Consider the following 27,957-nt stretch of genomic DNA (forward strand, 5'->3'; position numbering starts at 1 on the left):
AAAAAATAAAATGTAAAGGAGCATTCCTACTTTTAAAAATGGTAATTTTAAAATGAAATCACATTCTATTGTATAAAATTAAATTAAATTTAAATAACATAAATGTCCTTGTGAGAAAAATAAATAGGATTAATTTTTCTTACGTATATTTTAAAATTTAATTTTTAATAACGTTAAAAAAATGTTGTCATTGAAACAGAGCAGCACTGTTTTATCCATGAAGAACATTAAGCACCAAATCAAGAAGAAAACTTCATTTATGAAACGACTGGGATCATTGGTTCGTTCTTTTTGTCTTTTGCTATAAGTAAGACAAGTTCAAACTGTTTATGTTTAAACTCTAAAGAAGTGTGTGAAGAAGAAAAGAAAAATATAGAAACTAATAAAAATATTAATCATTTTTCATGAATGTTGATCCATAATTAAGAATCAGTTCTGTCAGACAACTATATCATGAGAACAATTCACAAGACTTATCATCCATACAATAAACTTGAAGCAACTGAAGAGTGAAATCAGACTACAACTAAGCAAACTAAACCAATCCAAATGTACTTGTAAGCGTGTCAAGGAATGTGAGTCAGCTCAAGTCAAATACTTCTCAACTTACTATCATCACCTGAATGAACACGAACTTCTGAAGGCACCTCATAGAGTATCTGTGCCAATTCATCAACGGTTCCTTTCCTTTCACAGTATCAACAAGGGCAGTGGGGCACAGTTCAGATAAAACAATTGTTTTGAAGAATTAACCAAAATAACCAAAAAAATTCTCAAAATCAGCAGACACATTTTGTCAAATGAAACTGAAATTAGTCTTCTTAGAGTCAGTTTGTGTCCTCCATGACATCATGGATTTAGAATATCTTGAAAAATTTGTAATATATAGTAATAGTTTTCCAATGCTGCTACTGTGACAGGCATGCAAGCATAATACTGAAAACATAATATGGATTCCTGGATCATGTGTTCTGCTATCATAACAATAACCAATGTTATTATGTAACAATTTCTTCCTTACATTAATTGTCCAATATGGGGTAGCTACATATCGGAGAATAGCATCAACACCTTGATCTGTAGGGTCTACCGGGGTCGGCACATAAAATAATAAATTTAGGTATTTTCTAGGATGATATTCTGTAAACCAGGAAGCCTAAGAAGCAATGATATGTGGGGAAAAAGACGAATAACCAATTAGTTAAACAGAAAAGGAGATTTTTATTTTTTCATTATTTCTGAAAGAATTATGAATAACAAATGAAAAAAATAGTTCATATTTTAATCAAGGCAGCAATGATGGAATTAAGTGAAAGAAATTTGGGAAAATGAGCAAGATACAAAAGCCTAATGACTGTTTTCTGCAGAGCTCACAAGATAAAGCAAATGAAGAAAGACTCAATAAGCCACGAGGAAAGGTTGTACTGGAGAATCAATGAGTTAGTGTGTTACTTGAAAATTGAAAAGCAGCAATATAAATGGCATGAGTACTTGTCATCATTAATTTAACTTATATGATTACATAACTAAACAATCGCTAGCGGACATGGCCAAGATGAGAAAAAAGCCATTAACCGAATCAGTTCATCATGGTGAAAAGCGAATAATGAGTTAAGCACATAATAACACAGGTCTAGAACCAACACTGATACTGTATGCTCTCAATCAAAGGGAAAAATAGTATTGCCATAACAATGAAAACATGCAGCTAAGCATGGTTTCTTAAGGCATTCCTTATAATAGTGTGTTAATGTAACAAATCCAGCAGAGTAGACTAAGTACTATAACATGATCCTCTCTGATAATCTTGATCCAACACATTTCTGATCATATCACAGGCAAAGTTATATACCTTGTTAGTTAGTTATATATTTGGAAAGCTATGTTATTTGAAAGTTATTTCCCAAAAAATTGGCATGAAACAAATAACAACAAGGGCAGCAGGGCATAGTACAGATAAAAGAATTGCTTTTAATGATTAACCAAAATAACCAAAAAATTATCAAAATCAGCAGACACATTTTGTCAAATGAAACTGAAATTAGTCTTCCTAGAGTCAGTTTGAGTCCTCTATGCATGTATGGATTTAGAATATCTTAAAAAAATTGTAATATCTAGTGTTAGTTTTCCAATGCTGCTTCTGCTATTGGCGAAAGTTTTACTGTGAAAGGGATGCAGACACATACACTGGAAACATAATATGGCCTGGATAATGTGTTCTACTATCATAATGTTAACCAATTTACTCTGTAACAATTTCTACCTTGCATCTGAAACATTAATTGTCCAATTTGGGGCTGCAGTAGAGTGGGGAATGGCATCAACACCTTGATCAGTAGGGTCCACTGGGGCCTGCACATCAAATAATAAATTTAGTCATTCTCTAGGATGATATTCTGCAAACCAGGAAGCCTTAGAAGTAATGATGTGTGGGGGGTTGGTGGGTGAGGGGGGTAATAACCAAGTAGTTAAACAGTAACAGAGATATTTTATTTTTTTCGTTATTTCTAAAAGAATTATGAATGACAAATGAAAATTAGTTCCTCTTTTAAAAAGTAATTGACATTATTTGAATTAACTTGTCACTGCTTCAAGAAGAGCATATCTTACAACTGCAAAATCTATACCATCTGTGATTTGAGGTTATATCACAATTTTTTTAAAGAAAAAAATGGCATATCAGGGTCAATAAGCAAAGGCATTGTTATGTATCAACCATATACCACATCTGAGGAATTTCTCAGCATCCAAGCAGAGGCTACAGAATGAGCAATAAACAAAAAAGAAGAGCATAACAGAAGAAACCACCCATATAGGATCTGAAAAGAAGACAAACTTCAGGGAACAATGGGGTTATTCTACCGAGAAAATTCACAGCAAAGAGCACCAATACCAAACAAACATGGCAAGAGAAGTGTGCAGCGGATCACATGAGAACATTAAATTGAACCAAAACCAAACCCCCTTTTCTTTACTAATATCAAAACAGAAAAGATATGAAAATTTAAATCAAATACACCGTTAGTTAGTTAGTTATATATTTGGAAAGCTATGTTTTTTGAAAGTTATTAAAGGAAATTGTCTTTATTAATATCAAATCAGAAAAGATATGAAAATAACCGTGTTAGTTAGTAACATATTTGGACAGATATTTATTTGAAAGTTATTAATGAGAATTATCTTTACTCATATTAAATCTTTAAAAGATATGAAAATTTAAAAGAAACAAATCGAGTTACACATATATTAAAAGATTACCTAAATTTTCGTAGTTCAGTAATTACATAAATGAAGAGAATGGCACTCACATCTTCTTCAGCAATAGCTTCTCCAGGAACAGTTAATGGCACTGGTTCAGGGCCCAATTCATTTTTGTAAATTTTTTGCATTTCTGCCGCAACAGCATAAGCTAATGTATACTGCTTTAACAATTAAGTTTTTTAAAATCTTTATTCTATCAAGAGTCATGATGAGACAAAAATTCTAAATAGCAAAAGAACAAATCATTTCTCAAGAAACTACCTGATGACTTTCAAATGAGGGATTGAATGAACATCCTGGAAGATCAACCACTACTGCTGGAATAAGATAAGGCTTTGATATCTATCAAGCAGGCAGGCAACATATTATCAACTGAAACACTGAAAGTGCAGAAAAGATAAAATGAAATAAGAAATCCACTAATAGGAAGTTATAATGCTATAAAGTGTTCCTTACTGACCTTCTTGTTGTCATCATCTGCACAATAATATTAAAGAATCCTATGTTTAACATCCCATAATTATAACAAAAAATAAAACGAAAAATATTAAATCAATAAGCATACAAGTACCTTTATCACCCCATAGATCAAACATGCCACAAACTAACATGAAATCATCCTGATATAGATCATGAGTGAGAGAAAATGTTACGAGAACAAATTTTTAATAAGGTTTGGGAAACAGAAGGAAAAAGAAGTAACTTCTCCATTCTTGTATTCAAATATGAATGCAGCTTATCCAAAGCTTCTTGCAACAAACGGCAACCAAGATTCTATGTTTATGCAGACAGCCAACTAGATCCCTTTTAACATAAAAGCACAGATCAATAACAACACATTTATATCATTTATATATGTAAGGAACTCAACCTGCATAGTCAGACATATTCACATATTATATACAGAAAAATCAAGTGAAAATTGATACTGTCAACAAAAGATTAGAAACAGAGGGATGAGGTTTCCTAAGGCATTCCTTTTGATAGTGTGTTAATGTAAAAAATCCAGTAGGGTAGACTAAGTAAATAACATGATCCTCTCTGATAATCCTCGTCAAACACAGTTCTGATCATGTCACAGGCAAAGTAAACATGCTGATTTGCAAAACATTAAACATGCCTTGAGAGAACTGATGAGTATATAAAATGAAAGGTTCTGCTATTCTTGCTGTCTGCGATACTTAATGTATATGGATTGAAATTCACACCTGACATCATTGTTAACAACCGTGAAAAGGATAGGTAACCAAGTTTTTGTAGGCATGTAATCCTTTAAAGAAGTAAACTACCTAAAGGAGTAATATCAGGCTACATTTAGACATTACTGAAAAAATTATATTACTTGATGAAGTAATATCAGACTACGCTCATCCTTAGAGTACAGAGAAAGTACTGGACCTAAGTTCATCATATCATCATAATGTAGATTGAAATTATCTTTACTAATATTAAATCAAATATGGAAGTTACATCATATTAACCACTCCCCATTAAACCCGACTACCGAGTGTGGGGTGGAGAAAATCCTTGTACGCAGCCTTACCCTTACATAATTGCAAAGAGGCTATTTCCTGGATTCGAACCCATGACCCTTCAGTCATGAAAGAACAGTTTTACCACTGTTCCGGTTCGCCCCATTAAGTTACATTATATTAAACCAAATAAAATTTAAATCATGTTAGCCAGTTATATACCATGTTAGTTAGTTTATATATTTGGACAGCTATGTTATTTGAAAGTTATTAAAGGAAATTTTCTTTACTGATATCAAATCAGAAAAGACATAAAAATTTAAATCAGATAAACTGTGGTTTTGTTGATAGTATTGCCACAACAATGAAAACATGCTAACGAGCTAAGCATGGTTTCTTAAGGCATTCCTTTTGACAGCGTGTTAATATAACAGATCCAGTAGGAATGTAGGATAGACCAAGTACAACAACAAGGACATTATACCCTCCGATGCACTACATTGAGAAAAAGAGTGGACTTGAGATTCATCAAAGAACCAGAATGCATTAGCTGTTTCAAAGGGAATAAAGGTGCCATTAATTAGCAAATGAAATGACATGTAAAATACAAACAGAGAAGAAACACCACATAATGCCCCTGAATTCCAGTATAAAATTTTTACTGGAGAAAATAATTAACATTATTTGAGTCACTGCTTCAAGAAGAGCATATCTTACAACAGCAAAATCTAAACCATCTGTGATTTGAGGTTATATCACAATTTTTTTAAAGAAAAAATGGCATATCACAGGGTCAATAAGCAAAGGCATTGTTATGTATCAACCATATACCACATCTGAGGAATTTCTCAGCATCCAAGCAGAGGCTACAGAATGAGCAATAAACAAAAAAGAAGAGCATAACATAAGAAACCCATATAAAATCTGAAAAGAAGACAAACTTCAGGGAACAATGGGATTATTCTACTGAGAAAATTCACAGCAAGAAGCACCAATACCAAACAAACATGGCAAGAGAAGTGTGCAGCGGATCACATGAGAACATTAAATTGAATCAAAACCAAACCCCCTTTTCTTTACTAATATCAAAACAGAAAAGATATGAAAATTTAAATCAAATAAACCGTTAGTTAGTTAGTTATATATTTGGAAAGCTATGTTTTTTGAAAGTTATAGAAGGAAATTGTCTTTACTAATATCAAATCAGAAAAGATATGAAAATAACCGTGTTAGTTAGTAACATATTTGGACAGATATTTATTTGAAAGTTATTAATGAGAATTATCTTTACTCATATTAAATCTTTAAAAGATATGAAAATTTAAAAGAAACAAATCGAATTACACATATATTAAAAGATTACCTCCAAAAATTATACTTGTGACGATATAGCATATCGAAGATTCTAATTCTGATAAATAGCTGATCACTATAAATTGAACAGAAACCCCATCACTCACTGACTCACGCACTTGACCGTTACATAAACCTCAAACCACCTTTTGCTGCTCTGTTCCAAACCCACCCCTGAAACAGAAACCTTGTACGTACGCTTCCATTCTTCAACTTGTGCTTTGCCACCATGACTCAGAGGGACAACAAAACTCTGTGGGAATTGGTGGGGAAGATTACAGATTGGGAGAGGTGTCAAAAGATGTCTTCCAAACCCTTTAGGCCTCACTTTTGTGATATACTTCTTTCGCGCGTTGCACCACAGTATTATAACGATGAAGAATTGGCTCTGATTAAGAGTTATTTCCAAGAAGAGGAAGAGGAACCCCAACAACATGAAGAATTGCAACAGCAACAACAGCATCTGCAACACGGAGAGGCGAGTTCGTCAAAGACAAAGCCAAAGCCAGAGAAAGAGAAAGAAAAAGAAAAGAAAAGAAGGCGCGAAATGCATGACGATGAGGAATGGCGCCCCATTCCCTCATGGGTGAATAAAAAATCAAGAACTGCAAAGAATGCATCAACACCAGCACCCCCAGCACCATCCCCGCCAACAGCATCCCCACCAACACAATCACCGCCGTCACCACCGTTACCACCGTCGCTGCCGCCACAGCTGTCAGCATCATCGCCACCGCGATCACAACCACCACCCCCAGCACCGGTTCTTCCTGATGAATTCAAGAACCGTATGAGAGACTTAAACGGCAGCGACATGCAATTTGTGATGAGGAAGAATCTCTCCAAGACAGATCTGAGCGCGAATCACAACCGTTTGTCAATGCGGATGAAAGAAATATGTTGCGATTTCCTGACTGAGGCTGAGAAGGCAACATTGCATGAGAGAGAAAGCGCCAAAGGAAGACTTCGGGGTGTTGAAGTGAAGGTGTTGGATCCATCTCTCAGGGAATATGCTTTGATACTGAAGAGGTGGGAGATGAAGAGCACGAGTATCTATTGTCTTCTCAAAGACTGGAAAAGCGTTCTCTCTCATAACAGTTTGCAAGAAGGAGACCAACTTCAAATATGGAGTTCTAGAGTCGATGGCAAATTATTTCTTTTATTAAATAAACTCTCAACAAATTTAGAGCACACAGTGACATAGACACGTCACTATTGTATTGTCTGTCTGTCTGTCTTGGGGAATATAGGTGATAGATATATTAGGGAATGGAGTATAGGTGGTGCTCTGACAACTTAATATTGAAAAACAAAAAATTGTTCAAATTGAAATTTGGTTTGTATTTCTTTTTTGTGATTCCATGTTTTCTTTGCTTATAATGAAGTGAGATCCCATTTTCATTTTTTACAATAGCTTTTTCTTGATCAGTTGAGGTTTCGCAATTATAAATTTCTTTACCATCTTATTAAGATAATTTTTTTATGGAAACCCTGTGATAACCAGTTAAATTAGTAATAAGTGTGAGTGAGAAACCTGAATCATCTTTACCTTAATTTTAGGCTATGATTAAAAATTTAACACAATTAGAGGGTAACCTAATCAAGGCATGCCGAAATTTAATGAGGAAATATTGGAAGATTTTCCGTTACCTCATTCCTTGCATTAATCCTATCCTAGCTAGGTGTCTAAGAATACTTCTTCCAACACATGTCTAGTCTACCAATTGGAGGTGAAGCTCTACTCCTCCCTCATGCATGTGCGTCACATGCCTCAGAAAAATACATCACCAATTTATCCTCATCTCCACTCTTGTTCCATCTTTAAACTAAACCGCCTTCTCCTCCTCCCATCCGTGGCATTCACCTCCCCTTTTCCAACCAAGAAAGTTGTCAAACACACTAGTAGAGCTCTCACTTTCATCCTTACCTTCAATCGAAGCTCACATTCTTGAACTATTCCCTTTGAACTTTGGTATAACCGAAGCAAGCAAAGCAATCTTACACTCCTTTGACTGTGTTCACGAAGGAAGGGAGCTTAGCTAAAGAATGTTTGGCTGTTAAAGGTAAAGCAGCCCTCCTACCTCCTCTCCTTGCTTGTATGGAGGGCTTATTGTGCAAGATAATAGGGATTGGGGGTGTACATACTCTGTCAGAAACAGTGTGTGTATGAATGTGTGAATCTATCTTCTTGGTTGTAGTTCCTTGAAGATGTGATTCTGTTATAAGAAGTTAGAAACCTTGTCACTGAAAGATAATAATGCATTGTTGTAATTGGAACATGGCTTGTTGTCTGTCGTAAGGATTTGTTTATGCTCCGATTTCCCTGGAAATTTCTAGGTAAATACTAGAGGGGAAAAGCTTTTACGCAGCTTTGGAATCACCCAAAAAGGAGGTCCCTAGAACAAGATATAAAATTCTCAAGTTACTGTTAAAGCCATGAATATTTTTAGATGTTAATTAAAACTCCGTCCATGTCAGGATCGGCCAATTTGGAGAAGGGACAAAACAAGAAGAAGTGAGTTGTCAACGACAGCGACACATTAACAAGTTAAAACATATTTTCATATTAAATAATATTTTTAATATATATAATATAATTTATATTTAGTACATATAACAGTTCATAATAAGTTATATAATCAGTCAAATATTCAAATTTCATAACATTAATATAAAACAAAAGTAATTTTTCATACCTTGTTATTTTTTTATGTCAAATTCCATAACAGAAAAAAATTGACTTATTAATTAATTTTCATGTTTAATTAATAAAAAAAAAAATTAGACTTAAAAAAAAAAAACTTGTCGGATGATGCTTGTCTGAGCATTGACTGTGTATCGAAAAAAGTTGACTACGTGTCAGAACGTGTCTGAGCGTTGACCGCGTGTCGGACCATGTTAGAACGTGTTGGAGTATGTTGATGTCCGACATATAATTTTTTTTCTTCAAAAAGCGTGTGAGTGCTTTCTTGGTTGTCACTTGGACAATTTGCAGGGAGAAAAGGTAAGTGATGATCACTTAAACCTCATGTTGTGCTATAGTGGTGTATTATGTGCCTCTGTGTGATTTCATGTACATGAAGAATAATGTAGCATCATTTCACTCATTTACATTGTATTGACTTGTGTTGAATGTGTTGTACTCTTATGCATCATACCATTGCATAGCCATGACACTGGATTCAGTTAGGAACATAATGTTTGAGCATTCATCATGTAATACCCGATACAGGGATATGGAATCTAGGCGCGGTCCGCATAGACACCCGAAGAGACTCCTACGAGTGCCACAGAGGTTCTCTTTGGGATATGTTATGAGAATTCTTATTATGTATCTTATGATAAAGGTGTTATATACACAAAAGAAAGCATAGAAACTACCATGCTATTTATATAATATGTTGCTATGTGTGCAGTGTTATTGGATTGAGTATTACTGCATGCTGGGATTTTTCTCACCCCTTTTGGGGCTGTAAAGTACTGCCATGTTTGCAGGTATCTAAGAATGCTTGAAATGAGTACCGAAGGAAATTATCACGTGATTATGGCTAATTTGATGCTAATTGTTGTATGTTCGGCCAAGCTATGATGAAAGTTTGTAGTGGATTTGATGTATTGCTTGATTGCGTAAAAAGACTCTTGTATTTGGGTAAACCATGGGACAATTTATGTAAATTTAAAACCATGTATTCTGTTCAGCTTGAGGACCGGTTTGACAACAATGTGGTGAATGTCATAAGGATTTGGTGTAAAATACCATGTAATGTTGTGTGATGTTTGTTCTTCTACAAGAGTTGTTTTCTATAAAATAAATTATAGGTGAAATATAATAACCCTTACATGTAATGTTGGATTTAATTATGAATTAATAATTTTAATCATGTTATTGAGGAATAATTATAAGGAAAGTAGAAGAAAAAGAAATAAAGTCACATTTAGCGAAAAAGGAGTTAAAATGACAGTTAAGGGGTAAAAATGCAGGTGAATAAAATTACTCAAAAAGTGAAAGTAAATATAAAAGTATTACCACAAAAATATTTTGGACTGGTGTGCAAGGTTGAAATGAGAGTGTAGTGAGCATGATAGATAAGTTTATACCCACCGGATAAAAGAACCTCACTTAAGTAAAAATAACTCTTTTTCTCCTTCATTTTTCCTTCTTCATCGTCGAAATCACAAGTCATCCGTTCCAAAGCCAAAACTGCTTCAAATCTTCTCCTCTGTCTAAATCATAACTCATTTTCGGTTGGGGTCTATTGTGGAGAGAGATATCCTCATTCAAAGATTTCGTGGGTTGTGCATTTGGGTTGTTTGAGAGGTTCTCACTCTATGAAAGCTTGAAAGGAGTTGCTCTCATCGTTTTAGGGTGTTGTGCGGTGAGTTTCCAACTCTTAAACTCCATTTTCTTGAAAATTTTGAATTTAGGGTGATGATGAATAGTAACCATCCGAAAATTGATATTTTAGAAGATTAATAGTGATTGGTTGTTATTGTTTCATGTTGTAGAGATGATCCCAACGTTGTTTTGAGCAAATTCCACGGATTGGAATCCACATTCGCTTGAGTTGGAGATTTGTGGATTTTTCATATTGAGGTAAGTCATAGTATGGATAGTCAGAGAGTGATTTGGACATGACTCCCTTTGTTAAATATGATTGAGATTGGTTCTCGTAAAAGGAAAAATTATGAAATGGCCGTTTAGGATACTTTGATAAATTGGACTAAAAATCAAGTGTAGGTTTCTTGTATGTGTAGTCTGAAAATTAAACGTGGTAGACTGGTATATAGGAATATTGATTGTCTTCACATCTTGGAACTAGGTTGTGACTGACATTGTGAGAGATCGTGACGCCGTAGACACGAGAAGTAGTGGAGGACACTGCTTGCCAGGTAAGCTTTCGGTCCTTGGGGCTAATCCCTCGTCTCGGAGTCTGGTACTTTTATATGGTATATGGATATGAACTGTTATATGTTGCATGTATATGTAAGTATGTTTGTGTGCCACACAAGACAATGTTTCCTTGTGTGAGGCATAAGACGGTGTTTCCTCATATGGTATGTTGCAAGACAGTGTTTCCTTGCGTAATGCATACTTATTATATTCTCTGGCCAGTAGGATTACATTATTGCACACTGTATTGTCATACATATTATGATGCATGCATGGATTTTTATACTGAGTTTATACCAGAAGTGGCTTAGGGTGGAGTAGCCCTCCAAGGGTCCCTAGCTTACTGAGGTAATTATAGTATCTCACCCCGCGTTATGGGGATCACCATTTCAAGTACAGGAGCTGATGGTGCTGAGGCATCGCGTGGCAAGAGGCTAGATGAGGGATACTACTTGACATGATTGTCAGGGTCCTCTGGATATTTAGATTGTACCTGACATACTTTATTTGGAGTTGTATATGCCATGTATATTTTTTGAGAACATAGGAGATGTTTATGCCATGTCGATAGTCTGTATATGCTGTTAGTTATGCATGCTCAGGTCTATGTTACTTATTTAATTGCATCTTTTTTGTTTATTTGATGTAATTATACAAGTAATATCATGGACATTATTTTGAGACAGTATGATATTGAGATAGCCTAGACCATGGATGGCTAAGTAATATGGTTTATGTCTGGATTATATTAAACTGTCAATCAGGTTAAGATTATCATAATGGGAATTATTCCCAGTGGTCCAAAATACAGAGAAAATGTTGTCCGTTTTATTTTAGCCATGGAAGTGGAAAAGTTCGCAATACATAAAGAAAAAAAGAAAATTGATTTAGTTAGCTTCCGCATTAATTAAGTTGAGCATGTTGGACTTATTATCACATAAATATTAATTAACCGGCTACAGACGGGGTGTTACATGAAATGATATACCATGTATAATCTCAAGCTGAAACTAGATTTTCTTGATCATGATAGTAGATTGAATTACGAAAGCAGGTAAGCTTGGAACAAGGAAACAAGTTTTGAAATCGTTTTACACTAGATTACAAAGATGCTGTCAAAATTGTATATTGTCCTGTAATTTGAAAAATTTATTCTCAGGGCTAGAGACCTCCAATTGGGGTGAATCTTATACCATTTTAAAGCTACGGATGTCTATTTTCTCCCATAAAAATTTTAGGTCAATTGGTTCGGATTTCGAATTTATATGATTTTTAGAAGACAGAGGGTTTTCCTTTGTTTTAATAAAACCAGTTTTGGACCTGCTTGCAAATCTTGTCTGTTAATGAAAATATCTTACTATGAGCTCTCCAATACAATTAAACGGACATTCTCTCCGACGCGTACGAATAAGGGTGTTATCAACCCAAATTTTAAAATAAAATAAATAAATTTTTAAGGTAATTTAATTATTAAACTCTTTACCGTCATAAGCAATAATTTAATTATTAGTTTTTTTTTTATTCAATTTTTGTTAAATTTTTAAATGATAATTGATTAAATGATATCATATTTTTTATCCACGTGTTTTGGGAATACATAGTGCAAAATTTTTTACTGCACCAAACCTTATATCAAGTGACAATATATTTGACAAATTCATATATATATATATATATATATATATATATATATATATATATATATATATATATATATATAAATTTAAGTTCGTTTACAATAGGTTTCAATGTTATTTTTATAGTTTAAAATCATGATTTGTATCAATTATCAAATAATACAACATTTTAAATTTAATATAAAATGTTTTGCTTTAAAATGAAACAACTCCAAAATCTTTTGCATATCATTTGATACATGAAATGTTATAATTATTTAAAAAATGAATAAGCTAATTTGATAGGACCAGGCCATTCCAATTCTAAAGAATGATAAATCTTGGAATGAAATGACATTCTACTGTTTAAAAGTAAATTATTTTTAAATAACATAAATATCCTTGTGAGAAAACTAAATAGGATGATGTACAGAACAACAGCGCAGCTAAAAGGATGATGTGTGTGCAATACAAAATATATAAGAGAGACTCTGAGAGAGTAAATATCATGCTTGCAAATTTTACTTCTTATTTATATATATAGTTTACATTTAAACGTGGAATTATGGACCTTTAAACTTTGTTTGGGAGTTTAGAGGGGAGAGGGAAGGGAAGAGAATTGAAGGGTATTCCCTTCCCTTGTTTGGCAGTTAAAAAAATGGTAAAGGAGAAAAATTGAGGGTTAATGAGATTTTTTTTACCATTTTATTCTTTTTTTTTAAATTAATATAATTATTATATTTTACAAATTAAATTCAATTTAAAATTTCTAACAAAATTTTATCAAAAAAAAAAATTCTAACAAAATTATGTATGTACTTTTCACAACACCAAAAAAGATCATATTTTCGATGAAATTTTTACGTTGCAAACGATGAAAATTTCATCACAAAATTATTTTTTTATCGGAATATTTATCGTCGAAAAGCGATAGAATTTTTCAACTGATGAAAATTTTTACAAAAATAAATTTTCTATCGAAATTTTCGACGAAATTTATTTTCCATCAAATGTTTTAAACGAAAAAAGAATTCTGTCAAAAATTTTGACGGAACGTTTTTTGTTCAAAATTTCGATAGAAATGTGTTCTGACGAAAATTTTGACAGAAATTGTTTTGTTAGAAATTTTGAGGGAAATGTTTCATTCGAAACTTTTAACGAAATTTAGATTCTCTAAAGAATTTTGACAGAATATTTTTTCCGTCAAAAAAAAATTTTAAATATTTTTCGTCAAAAATTTTTACACAAATATTTCCTATCGAAATTTTTTTACAGAAATGCGTTCCGTTGAAAATTTTGATGGAAATATTTTCCGTCGAAAATTTTCGATGAAAATGTGTTTCATTAAAAATTTCGACATTTTTTTGCCAAAAAGTTTAACGAAAATATTTTCGTCGAAAACTTTCGGCGAAATTTAAATTCTGTTAAAAATTTTAAAGAATTTTTTTTTTCGTCAACAATTTTCGATAGAAATGTGTTTCGTTGAAAATATTTTTCATCAAAAATTTCGATGAATAATTTTTTTGTGAAATATTTTGGCAAAATTTAGATTCCGTAAATAATTTTGACAAAAAAAAAATTCGTCACAATTTTGATGGAAATATTTTTCGTAAAAATTTTGACGTAATTTTTTACGTCGAAACTTTTCGATGAAAATGTGTTTCATCAAAATTTTGGACGGAAATATTTTCGTTAAAAGTTTCGACGCAATTTAGATTCTGTCAATAATTTTGACTTATTTTTTTTTCGTACAAAATTTATGTTAGTGATTATGGCAAAATCTGGTTCCGTCTCTAATTTTGTCTATAGTTTTGACGAAAATTTTTGACATATATTATTTTCATCAAAAATTTAATCATTATTTTTCGTCAATAAATTATGTCGGTATTTGAGATTTTTCTAATAATATCGTGTTTAAAAATGATTCACAATTATGTAGTTTTAACATTTTAACGTTAAGGGTAGATAAGTATTTTTAATATTTTTCCCTCAAACCCTCCAAATTGGGGGAACTTTAATTTTAAGAAGAAGAAGAGTTTTAGAGGGTTTTGTAAAAATCTCCAAACTCTTATCCTCTTTTTTTTTTAAATTCACAAACAAGGGAAGGGCTTACTAAAACCCTCAATTTTCTATCATTCCCCTCCTAAAACTAACTCCCAAACAAAGCCTTAATGATTTTTGTGGAGCCCAATACTAGTTTCACGAATGTTGTACTAGGATTGGCATTTGGCATCAATGAATGATTCTTTTGTTTATTTTTTTTAGTTTTCTCTTTCTGTTGTTTTTTATTGGGTCTTTTAAAATATGGGCCTATTGTACAAACGCATAACATGATTAATTTTCTTGAGTATATTGTCTAAATTTGATTTTTAATAGCGTTAAAAATACATTGCTATTAAACAGAGAAACAATTGTTTTTTTTTATATATACATGAGCAACAATGTTTTTTCTATGAAGAACATTGAGCACCAAATCAAGAAGAAAATTTCTTTTCCGAAACATCTGTGATTATTGGTTCGTTCTTTTTGTCTTTTGCTACAAGGAAGAAAGGCAAGTTCGAACTATTTCTGTTTAATGAGGTATGTGAAGAAAAAAGGAACATAGAAAAATAGAAAATATTAATCATTTTTTCATGAATATTGTTGATCCATATTTAAGAATCAGATCCGTCAGACAACTTTTACATCATTATAACAATTCACAGGACTTATCATCATACAACAAACTTGAAGCAACTGAAGAGTGAAACTCTGACTATAACTAAACAAACTAAACCAATCCAAATGATCGTAAGTCAGCTCAAGTCACATAATTCCCAACTTACTATCATGACCTGAATGAGCAGGAATTTCTGAAGGCTTCTCAGAGTGTATCTGTGCCAATTCATCAACGGTTCCTTTCCTTTCACAGAAAATAATATCCTTCTTTTCCACTTGAGCAAGTTCAACCTTCTCCTTTGTCATTGTGCTTACATCCTCAGCTGCTTTTGCAACAGCAGTGAAGGCAGTTGACACCCATGAAGCTCCAGTTGATACGTAAGGATAGCTCATGATACTACTTGCCTTCTGCTCAGCAACAGCGATAGCAGACTTTGTCTTTTCAGAAACATGAAACTTTTCATCCATCTCTCTCACCTTGTCATTGACTATAGATGTTCCAATGCTTAGTTTACCACTTAAATCCATTTTACGATCAATGGAAGCAACTGCGGCAGAAGCATTTGAGGTCAAGTTGTGACGTTCATCAAAGGATTTTGCCCTGTTGATTGCATCCTTTCCTAAAATGAAACCCTTGGCAAGCATGGTGCTCACCACATCTTCAGCCTTCTTAACAGCAGCAGAAGTTTGCTTTTTCTCCTAAGAATAACATTGTACATTAGAAACTTCATTTATGAATACTTTGAAAACAAAAAATTTGTATATATACATGCGTTGACTCTGCATATAACAAAGCTGTTAGTATATTTGAGCGCCTGATGCGTACAGATGTAGCCATTTAGTTATTAATCTAACTTCAAACAAAAATGTTTTAAATGGACAAAGCTAGAGATCATCTGCTAGGATATCATTATCATACAAGCGGTAATTTGGTTTATAAAAGATTTTGCGCCATCATCCTCATGTAGGAGTCAGTTTGCATTAATTATTAAGCTGTAAATTTGTTGCTGACATCATGAAATATGTTATGCATCCTATAAATTTTTCTACAATCGTGAAGCAATGTGTTTCAAAACCTGAAGCTAGGAGTCTGCCGTCAATATTAATTTAATGTCATACATATAAAACACACAAGCACCACTAAGTTTCTTCGGGACTGATATTTTGGGCAGGCACAGGGAACAAGTGAACAACCGTGTTCAGCAAAATTGAACATAAATAGCATAATTAAGCATATATGGATGTACTAGAAGTAGCACAACGAAGAATGATGATACTCAATTGCATGCAATAAATATCATAGAATTTGAATAAAAATTAGGTACTCACAGGACTTGAGGGAAGAGCATCAGGGGGCAGCTGGTAGTTCTCAACAGGTGTGATGGTGACAGAAACATTAGCTATGTTGGAACCCTATACTAAAAAATGTAGCGTAAGCATATGATGTTATCCCCAAAAAAAAAAAAAATTCAACTGAAAATAATAGAAACATAGAAAGAAGAAATTATTGATTATGTTTCTATTAGAATCATTTTAGTGAATTAATGATAATCAATAATTTCTTCTTTCTCTGCTTGCTTGATGGAAAAGAATTCTAGTATAAATTGGTGTATCGCATCTTATTTATACCGTCAAGAGCGCTGCTGTGTCTGCTTCCTGTGAATCCTTGAAGGTAACATATGCAATCTGAGTGCTCTCAGTTTCCCTGCAAAATTACCACGAAAGATATTGAGGGTGACAATAAAATCATTTAAATGAATAAAGATAAATACATTGCAAGGGGGTTCTGACCTTTGCATCTCAACGTATCGAATTTCACCCGAGAATGAAAAAAAATCTCTAATATCCTTCTCCGTAGTAACCATTGATATATTGTTTACCTTAACTGTTCTTATCTGTCAGAAGTAAAAAGGAATCAACTTGGGTTTGGATTTCTCAATCAAGGGTTAATTGAAAATCAGATAAACTTCCCAAAAGTTTGGCATGAAACAAATACCAACAAGAGGAGCAACAGGGCATAGTAGAGATAAAAGAATTGCTTTTAATGATTAACCAAAATAACCAAAAAATAATCAAAATCAGCAGACACATTTTGTCAAATGAAACTGAAATTAGTCTTCTTAGAGTCAGTTTGAGTCCTCTATGCATGTATGGATTTAGAATATCTTAAAAAAATTGTAATATCTAGTGTTAGTTTTCCAATGCTGCTTCTGCTAATGGCGAAAGTTTTACAGTGAAAGGCATGCAGGCACATACACTGGAAACATAATATGGATTCCTGGATCATGTGTTCTACTATCATAATGTTAACCAATTTATTCTGTAACAATTTCTTCCTTACATCTGAAACATTAATTGTCCAATTTGGGGCAGCCGTAGAGCGGGGAATGGCATCAACACCTTGATCAGTAGGGTCCACTGGGGCCTGCACATCAAATAATAAATTTAGTTATTTTCTAGGATGATATTCTGCAAACCAGGAAGCCTTATAGTAATAACCAAGTAGTTAAACAGTAACAGAGATATTTTATTTTTTTCGTTATTTCTAAAAGAATTATGAATGACAAATGAAAATTAGTTCCTCTTTTAAAAAATAATTAACATTATTTGAATTAACTTGTCACTGCTTCAAGAAAAGCATATCTTACAACTGCAAAATCTAAACCATCTGTGATTTGAGGTTATATCACAATTTTTGTAAAGAAAAAATGGCATATCAGGGTCAATAAGCAAAGGCATTGTTATGTATCAACAAAAAAGAAGAGCATAATAGAAGAAACTCATATAGGATCTGAAAAGAAGACAAACTTCAGGAACAATAAAGTTATTCTACTGAGAAAATTCACAGCAATGAGCACCAATACCAAACAAACATGGCAAGAGAAGTGTGCAGCGGATCACATAAGAACATTAAAACATACCGACATTTCGATATCGTACACGGTTTTCTCAGAACCAAACAGCGACAATTACAAACAATGGTGACAGAGAGAGAAAATGGGAACAAGGTTGATGAAGGAGAATGTGTGATTGAAGGGTGCAAAACGGTAAGGGTAGTGGGGTAATTTCAGAAAGGGAACATGACATGTTTCTTATTCTCCTTATGAACAGAATAACGCTAGGTTCGCGGGCCTCGCTTCGGATTTGCGTTAGTGGGTAGTTTGCAACGAATTAAGTAACTAACTTCCTTGTTTTTTATTTTTTTTATGGGAAAAGTGTGTATAATTTTAAAGGATGTAAAGTTGTGTCATTTTAAGAGAGAGAAAGAGATAGATAAAGGAGGAGAGATAGTTGATAAAAATAAATAAAGGTGTGGGTCTCACCTCTTTGTGAGAGTGAAAGGAGGTAAGTTGTGTAATTTTAAATGATAGACACTTTTCCCTTTTTTTTATTTCATAAAATTCTTTTCAGCTCGTTTCACATTGCAAAATGCTTTTTGTACAAACAATATACATAGGAAAAATGTTTATCATTTCAAATGACATAAAGTTATGTCATTTTAAGAAAGAGAAAAACACAGAATAAAAATTTTATTTAAATTTTAAATTAAAAAAAACCACTCACTTTCTCTCCCACAATTTTCATTTTCTATGTCTATCTCTCTCCTAAAATGACATAACGTGTGTATATATATACATATATATATATATATATATATATATATATATGTGTTTGATGTTTGTTATCTTAAATGACATAAGTTATGTCATTTTAAGAGAGAAATAGACACAAAGAATGGAGATCATGATGGAGAAAGTGGGTGTTTTTTAATTTAAATTTTAAATAAAAAATATTATTTTGTGTATGTCTCTCTCTTAAAATGACATAACCAAAAAATACTTTGATTTCTGTCTTAAAACGACGTCGGTTTGGATTCAACGTAGATAAATTATATAAAGTGACTGTAGAAAAAGTGAACTCGTATATATATATATATATATATATATATATATATATATATATATATATATATTGCATGAGATAATTATATCATGCTAAAGAGACAAGATAGTGAGGTCTACTATTTTTTAAAAAAAGAAAAAATAGTGGACCTCACTACTTTGTCTCTGTTGTATGAGATAATTATTTTCATATATATATATAGGGTTTTATAAAAGTTATGTTGTAGGAAAAGTGATTGTGTTATGTTATAGAGATTCGTTTTGCGTGCCGTAGTTTTTTTTTCTTCAAAACATGCAGGCCCCACAAAATGTTGTGTGTGTAAGAAATTTTTGGTGGTCATGTTAAATGATGAATGCAAAATCCATATATATATATATATATATATATATATATATATATATATATATATTATGATGTAGGATTCTTTGACATCAGTGTAAAATTTCAAATTTGACACTTCGTCTGAGAGCCGTCAGATAAAAAAAGATCAACAACTCTGATTTGTAAGCATGTGACATCATTGATCTTTTTTTATCTAACGGCTCTCATATGAGGTGTCAAATTTAAAATTTGACACTGGTGTCAAAGGATCCTACCTCATATATATATATATATATATATATATATATATATATATATATATATATAAAAGTATTTGTCATTTTAAAATAGAGATAGACAGAAAATAATATTTTTTATTTAAAATTTAAATTAAAAAATCATCTGCTTTCTCTCTCATGATTTACATTTCTTGTGTCTATCTCTCTCCTAAAATGACATAACTGATGTCATTTAAAATGACAAATATCAAACTCATATATATACAGGGTAAACGATTTCTCCAGTCAATGGAGATAAGTTATCTCCAATGAGCCCAAAACGACATCATTTTGGGACGGAAATCATTTTATAACTATGTTTCTAATCTTAATTGTTTGAAATTAAAAGAAAGCCTTAAAAAAACAAAATGATACAAAAATATAATATTTTTCAATCATTTTACAACGTCATTGACTGGATTTATAACTTCTTAATGTGAAACAGTAACGTGTGAAACAGTAACGCGGTAATTTCAATTCATAACTACTTAGTACTCAAAACTTCAATGTTTAATAATTGTTAGTTTCCTTAATTTCATATTTATTTTTTGAAAATAATAGTGGAAAAAATTAATTGTTTGCTTATATAGAGAAGTTTTCCTATCTTATTTGCTTATATTTATAATATTTTAAACATACTAAAAAGATATTGGTTATTAATAAAATAAATCATTTTTCTCTTTCTTTCTCTTCACTGCTTCCACACTTTTTCTATCTCCTCCTTTTTCTCTCTATTGATTTGCGTAATTTACAACCTTAATTTATATTTGAATCTAAATCCATGCAATAGTTCTGTTGATGAATATAATTTTCAAAATTTCTTGAATATGATATAATTGAACATGGCAAAATCACAAAATTACAAAAAAAAAAAAAACGAAAACCTTGAATAACCCTTCATTTGAATTAGTCCACGATTACAGTAACGTTTCTACTTTGCTGTTGAAATTTGAAACGAATCAACTTATCTCCTTCTTCTTATCTTATTTTTTAACTTGGAGTGGGAAAAAAATATCTGTTCTTTCTATGTTACGCCCAACAATAGGCTTACCTCGTTCCATAACATAGGGCATCTGAGTTTATTTATTCTTGACAGCCAATTTTAATTTTTTATGTAGATGCACATAACAATGATTGAGTTGAATGAATTGAATTTTTTTTTTAATTTTATGTAAAATGCTCATAAAATAAATTTTTATGTAAATGCTCATTGAAGAAAGAGAAAGGGGAGGAGAGAGAAAAATTGAGAGGCAGTAGAAGAGAGAGAAAGAGGTAAAAAAAGTTTATTTTATATCGTAAATCTCCACCGTTATATTAAATTGTAATCTAATGATATTGAAAGGGGTAGGCAAATGTAGGTAAAATAAGAGTAGGAAGAATAACATATCTGTAACGCCCGGCCGCTTCAAGTATTAACGACTGTCCCCACATACTAACACGAGACTTTTCTCAAGAAAACTTCCCAGGAGGTCACCCATCCCAGAATTGCTCCAAGTCAAGGTATCCCAAACTGTGCAGTCTCCTACCTGCACAGTCTTTAGAATCCCTCTCTTTCGGGTATCGATTCGATTCGTTCGTTCATGTAAACCCCCGCTGGAAGCCTGTCAGGAGCCGCTCCTTGTCTATGTCCTTTCGCACCGGCGATCACTCTCCGCCCTCGTCAGCGCTCGGGATGTTACATGCCCACCAGCTTCAGCCTGGTTCATCCTCGAACCATACCGTACTGGAAGAGAGGCCCCGCTCTGATACCACTTGTAACGCCCGGCCGCTTCAAGAATCAACGACTGTCCCCACATACTAACACGAGATTTTTCAGTGTGCTTTTTCCTCACTCGCACACTTCCCGGAAAAACTTCCCAGGAGGTCACCCATCCCAGAATTGCTCCAAGTCAAGCACGCTTAACTGTGGAGTTCTTCCGTTCCGGGCTACCGAAAAGCAGATGCATCTTGTTAGTATAGGTAGTACCAATTAATTCTTATAAGGTATCCCAAACTGCGCAGTCTCCTACCTGCACAGTCTTTGGAATCCCTCTCTTTCGGGTGTCGATTCGATTCATTCGTTCATGTAAATCCCCGCTGGAAGCCTGTCAGGAGCCGCTCCTTTTCTATGTCCTTTCGCACCGGCGATCACTCTCCGCCCTCGCCAGCGCTCGGGATGTTACAATATCCCTATTAAAAATAACACAAATTCAATTACATAAGAGTTTAAAAATAAAAATTAAAAACATAGAGTAAGAGTTAAGTAAAGTGACTTTTTTTTTATATAAATTTTTTAAACTTGTAATATTATGTTCATATTTTATTATAAATAAAAGTATTTATGATAAAAAAAATTTCAACCCAACCATAAAAAATTCTGAGTCCAGCGCTTACTTTAACCCAAAAGTATATATAAAGCTTAGCATTGCTTATTTTTCTTATATATAATAAAAAAAATTAAAAATTATTCTTTGATATATTTTACAAGGTGTGTTTTGATATTGTCTAAAATAATAATTTTTTGAGTAAAGCTCATCTTGGGTCTCTACTCTCTAACAAAAAAATACAGTCCCGATTTTCGTCCTTTACAAAAAAAAATTCATATTAGTCATTTTTAGGCACTAAATTGGGTCTTCATTAAATTTCTGGGGGATCACATTTTCAAAGAACTGAAATTGTAGAGGGACCAAAAATTGATTTTTTTTCTAAGGGATAAAAGTGGAGACCGTCTTTTTTATTAGGGACTGAAAATGAGCTTTACTCTAATTTTTTTGACAAAAGTGTTGTCCTTTAAATTTTTTGGTTGCATGTTTACCAAAATAAAAAAAGAAAAGAAAAGAAACTGTGGTTGCTTAATAAAAAATTTAAATAGATGAAACGTTTAATTCTCCCATATAGTTCAAACTGTAGTCAATGGTGGTCTTTGGAAACCTTTTCGAATAGGAAAGGATGGTCCTAAATTGTCTCATTTAATGTTTGCAGATGATTTGATGCTTTTTGCTGAGGCTAGTGTGGATCAGATAAATGTTGTTCTAAAGTGTCTTGATTTATTTGGTGAAATCTCAGGGTAAAAGATCAGTATTCAAAAGACAAGTATTTTTTTCTCTAAGATTACCCTGGAGGATTTGGCCAATAACATCTCAAATATTTGTAATTTCAAGAGAGTTAGAAATGTGGGTCGTTATTTGGGAGCCTGAATGCAACATGGCCGAGTCACAAAAGAGTCATACAAGGCAACGATTGATAGAATCAATGATAAACTCTCGGGGTGGAAATCTAATTGCAATGATGGAGCTGATAAAGTTCATTGGTATCTTCCTAATTCTCCAAAATTATCTGTGAAAAGATTATATTCTGCTCTTGCTGATCCTTATCTTACTCCAAGTGGGAGACCTAATTTGTGGAAGCTAATCTGGAAGTGGTTTGGTCCTAAGAGAATACAGTTTTTTCTTTGGAAAGTGGGTCATGACAGGTTATTAACAAAGAGTAGGCTGAACAAATTTAATTTGGGAAGCTCAACTTGTTTGGTTTGTAATCAAAATATTGAAAATACCTTGCATTTGTTGAGGGATTGTCCTAGTATTGGTAATATTTGGATTCGGCTATCACCCCATTTGGTTGTTCCAGATTTTTATGTTTTGAATCGGCAGGATTGGCTAATCGCAAACTTGAAACAGCTGTCAACTAAGTGCTGTAATATTCCCTGGGCGCTGTTATTTGGTATTACCATTTGGAAGGCTTGGACTTGGAGGAATGACATGATACATGGTTCAGGCAGTATGCTTAACAGGTACAATCTGAATGCTATCTTTTTATTTGCTAGGGAGATTATGATGTCCGTGGAATCAGATGGTAACAGTATGCATAGGAGTGGTTTGCCTGAGAAGTTTATTAGATGGATACCTCCTGAAGATGATTGGATTAAAATTAATACATATGGGGCCTCTAAAGGTAATCCAGGTATGTCTGCTTGTGGAGGACTAATTAGAGGATCAGATGGAAAATGGTTGGAAGCTTATTCTTATAGAATAGGCCACTGCACAGCAATTATAGCTGAGTTGTGGGGTATTCTTAAAGGATTGGAAAGAGCTTGGGAAGGAGGTTGGAGAAAAATTATTTTGGAGAGTGATTCAGCATATGCTATCACTTTGCTCACCAAACTTGGTGATGAATCCCGCGAGTCTCATTTAGTGACTCGTATACGGGAATGGCTCTCAAAGGACTGGACTGTTAGGTTGCTTCACACTTACAGGGAAGGAAATATTTGCGCAGATTGGCTAGCTAATCTACCTTTGATAAAGCAAGACCAAGAAGATTTTATGATTTTTCATGTCCCCCAGATATTAGGTGGTTGTACTTCTCTGATTTTAGCTCTGTACACAGAGCTAGGTACTCTTTGATGTAGTTTGTTTTGTTTTTTGGGGTTGTGCCCTTCACCAAATATATATATATATATATATATATATATATATATATATATATATATATATATATATATGAAACGTTAATAGAATAACCAATTTTTAGAACAGAATAGTTATATTTTGCTTTGCTTTTTTTATTTTGATGAGTGATCATTTAAAAAGTAATTTTACAGAAAAATAAAATATACAACATGAAAAGGAAAAATATGCTGAAATTATTAATACGAAACAATAATTTCATTAAAAATTCTTCTTAGAAAGAGAATATTTGAAATTTGGATCATATACATCAATCACTTGTTAAGTATCGAGGATGACTGACTGTTAGTTTGCATTTAGACCATGACTTATATTTCCTTGACGAGCGACGTAGATAAAGCTGATGGGGATCTCACTCACTAGAGACACGATACTATTATGAGCATTAGATTTCAATAGTTGCACATGGAGGGTGTGCTTAATTTACCTGGTTGCACCATAGGTTGGTTGTGCATCTCTCTTATGCAGTTGTATTAGTTTGGAAAATAATTTTATACCAGCATTAATTGAATAATTTATTTTTAAATTTACATAATTATTTTGCCCTAATTGTGGCTATTTGTTGAAAAGTATTGAGGGATGAAAACGGGCCATGGTTGATTGGGTTCACTGAACGTGTTGGACAAGACATATGTTTCTTTTGGAGCTATGTTGTATACTTTTGGAAATTATGGTGGCGTGAAGACCAGGATAGGAGGAGCTCATCATCGAAAGTGATTCTCATGCAAATATTGCAAACCTCTCAGGAGAATTATTTTTTGAGAAAAAAATAAAATAAGTAAGAGTTGGATCTGAGATTTTCCCACAACCATATAAAGGAAATGGATATTCTGATAGGATGCTAAATGATTATTGAGTAGGAATTATGATTTACATGAGAAGAAACATTTAGAAAAAGACACAGTCTGTTTTTTTGAGTTTTTAAAATGAGTAATTTTTTTTTGACTTTAATATTTTTATAATAGATAAGTTATTTATATTTACTCTCAAAATGACATCATTTTGAATTGAAAAATTTAAAAATTATATTGAGAAATACTATTATAATCATGAAATAAATTATAATTACAAAAATATCTTTATCTCCGTCCCAAAATGATATCATTTTGTACTCAATATAGATAATATATCTACATTAACTGATGTCACTTAATTTTCCTACATATTTTAAATTGCATCAAATGACAAATAACAGTTTTTTTTTTTTTGTAATACAAATATTGACTTACATCAGAGAGAATAAAAATAAAATCTTTTATATACGAATACCGTATCTTTTGGGCCATCACATAATTGCATGTCATTTAAAAAACAAAAACAAAAAGGAAATTATGGATTCCGAGAATTTCGGTTAAATTGGCGGGAAATAGATGGGGGCCAGCTAGGGGCTTTTTGGGAGCTTCCGCACTTTTCTCATGTGGGTCCCACGGGACATTCAATCTTAAACAACGAATACCGTACGATCACATTCCAATCCAACGGCATCAGTGCATTCACTTTCCCGCCGTTTGTACGACACATCTTTTATGCAGAAAAAGAAGCGATTTTACTTCCATTTTCACTTTTTTTTCTTTATATCTATTATATATTTGAATTAAAAATTTTATCTTCTTTTTAAATAATAATAATAATGATAAAATTTTAATACCCTTTTGCTTGTTTGTTGTTTTGTTTTCCCTAATTTCAATCTCACATTCACAGTGAGAGTTCTCTGTTTCTTCAGTTGCCCTCAAACCGCATCTGCTACTGTGTTCCCAATCTGAAATCAAAGAGATGGTAAGTAAATAATCAATTCTATGATTTTTGGACTCTAATTTTCAATGGGTTCTTAAAAAGTTTTGATTTTTTCTCTTTGATTTCTTGTAATTTGTTTGCAATTCCATGATCATTGATACTGACTCAGTTTCTTTGCATTTTTGGATGCATGTGATTCTTAATGATACTGTTTAGCATATGCTGTTAGTCTTCACTGGAGTAATCTTTCTATTATCGTTTGTAAAGTTGATCTCAGTTAAGATTAAGAGTATCACTGTGTCTCAAATTTGCTGAGTCGCATCTTCAGATTAGGTTGTTGTGTCATTGAACTTGAATATTGGGATTAAAGTGACATTTTGAGGTAGTAGAGTTAGGTTTAGATTTCTTGGAGAATAATCTGCTGGTAATTTGTTGAGGAAAGTTTACTGTTTGGATTCATGTTTGTTGAACTGTGTTTTGCTTTAGTTTTGGTTTTTTTTTTTTATGGGTTCTTGAATCCCTTTTGATGGATTTTTCAGGTGGAGCAGAATCTTGTACCAAAGGAAAGGAATAAAGATTGGATTAGAGCTCTTATGAATAGCAGCTTTGGTTACTGTGATGATCACCATGACCTTCGATCTAATGAGAAGAATGTGTTCTGCGTAGACTGTGGGGTTAGATTGTGTAGGCACTGTAAGGAAGCTCATTCCCTCCATAGAAGGTTTCAGATTTACAAATATTCCTCTCAGGATGTCTTCCGCCACTCCGAGCTGCAGAAGTATTTTGACTGCACCAAAATTCAGGTTCTCTCTTCTTTTTCACGAGATATCATAGAATTCATTATTAGAAATGATTGATTGATTTTCTACTTAACTTAAATCAATTCAGTTTCTTGATATCAATATTATTCGCTGCTACTTGCTGCTATATTGTGGTTGATTTGTTTTGCTTTATTATGTGATCGATAGACCTAAGGCCTTTGATGTTCTGATGGAAATAATATGCAGTTTTATTTCTAATGGATTATGTAGCTCGGGTAGCTGTTTTCTAATGGACATAGCCATTAATGGTGTGATAACTTGTTGGATTTACAATGACTAAATTTTCTAAATGGGTTTTGTACAGAATACTTTAACCTTTATAAGCTTTACTCAATGAATTATGTATCCTGTCATTAATTTTCTAATGCAGTTATCTGTGAAATAAGCTATGTTTATTTATTTTTCCTTTGTACTGTAGTTTTTGTTGAACATGGTTGAAAAATACCTGAACCTCATTGCTTAATTGGTATATATGACCCATTAAATCTAACTATCCTCTTAATAGTAATTAAAAATTGATTAATGAACATAATTTTCTTCTAACAATGATGACATGATTTGGCAGACTTACGTATCCAATAATGAAAGGATTGTGCATCTCAAACCCCGGCCTTCAACCATTAAATCTAAATCTGCTGATCTAAGCCCTGAGTCTAAATCCAAAGAAACCAACATATCAACAAGACCAAAGTCGGGTGGTACGTGTGAACAATGTGGAAAACACATTCAAGATGATCGTAATCGCTTCTGCTCCATTACATGCAAGGTAACTGCAATAATCTGATTTAAATTTATTTATTTTTGGTTAACTTGTGTATTACTTGTGACTCAAATCATGTGCTATGTTTAGATCTCAGTGCTTCCAGTGGAGCCCCAAAACCAAACTCAAATTCACCATTCACAAAGGAGTTCAGCAGAGCCTGTCAACCAAAGTGCTAGATGCATCATCACTCCAAAACCTGAACCTATTGACTTCAATATGAATGACAACCATAATTCAGAAGCGGAGTCATCTATCTCTGAAGCTGAGCCATATGGGTGTGTTGAAGTTGTGAATTTCAGAAAGCGCCCAAGGAAAACTACCCCTCAGAGGCCTATCTTTGTTTACATATCTTAAAATGTTATCACTCTATCGTTTTCCTCCTAATTTTGTTTCCAACTTTTCATTTTTTGAGAATAAGATTTCTTAAACATTTGAGGGAAGCTC

At 32.8% G+C, this 27,957-nt stretch overlaps 2 protein-coding genes across 2 annotated transcripts; one reads left to right on the top strand and one right to left on the bottom strand.

Annotated features, from left to right (window-relative positions):
• Positions 1 to 15,398: 15,398 nt before the first annotated feature.
• On the bottom strand, positions 15,399 to 18,263 carry LOC133316823 (binding partner of ACD11 1-like). The gene is made up of 6 exons (XM_061518607.1): positions 18,173 to 18,263; positions 17,593 to 17,676; positions 17,043 to 17,146; positions 16,881 to 16,956; positions 16,581 to 16,664; positions 15,399 to 15,950 (listed from the first exon to the last, which is right to left on the bottom strand). Exons 1-6 carry the CDS (start codon positions 18,176 to 18,178, stop codon positions 15,399 to 15,401), a joined length of 906 nt encoding a protein of 301 aa, XP_061374591.1. The 5' UTR covers positions 18,179 to 18,263.
• A 7,613-nt stretch (positions 18,264 to 25,876) lies between these two features.
• On the top strand, positions 25,877 to 27,957 carry LOC133316790 (protein RGF1 INDUCIBLE TRANSCRIPTION FACTOR 1-like). Its single transcript, XM_061518566.1, has 4 exons — positions 25,877 to 25,971; positions 26,469 to 26,732; positions 27,316 to 27,516; positions 27,601 to 27,957. The coding sequence occupies exons 1-4, from the start codon at positions 25,969 to 25,971 to the stop codon at positions 27,865 to 27,867; spliced, it is 735 nt and encodes a 244-aa protein (XP_061374550.1). The 5' UTR covers positions 25,877 to 25,968; the 3' UTR covers positions 27,868 to 27,957.

The sequence above is a fragment of the Gastrolobium bilobum genome, unplaced genomic scaffold, assembly GCF_033153095.1.
Source record: "Gastrolobium bilobum isolate Gb01-03AN ecotype WA unplaced genomic scaffold, APGP_CSIRO_Gbil_v1 utg993, whole genome shotgun sequence".
Taxonomy (NCBI): domain Eukaryota; kingdom Viridiplantae; phylum Streptophyta; class Magnoliopsida; order Fabales; family Fabaceae; genus Gastrolobium; species Gastrolobium bilobum.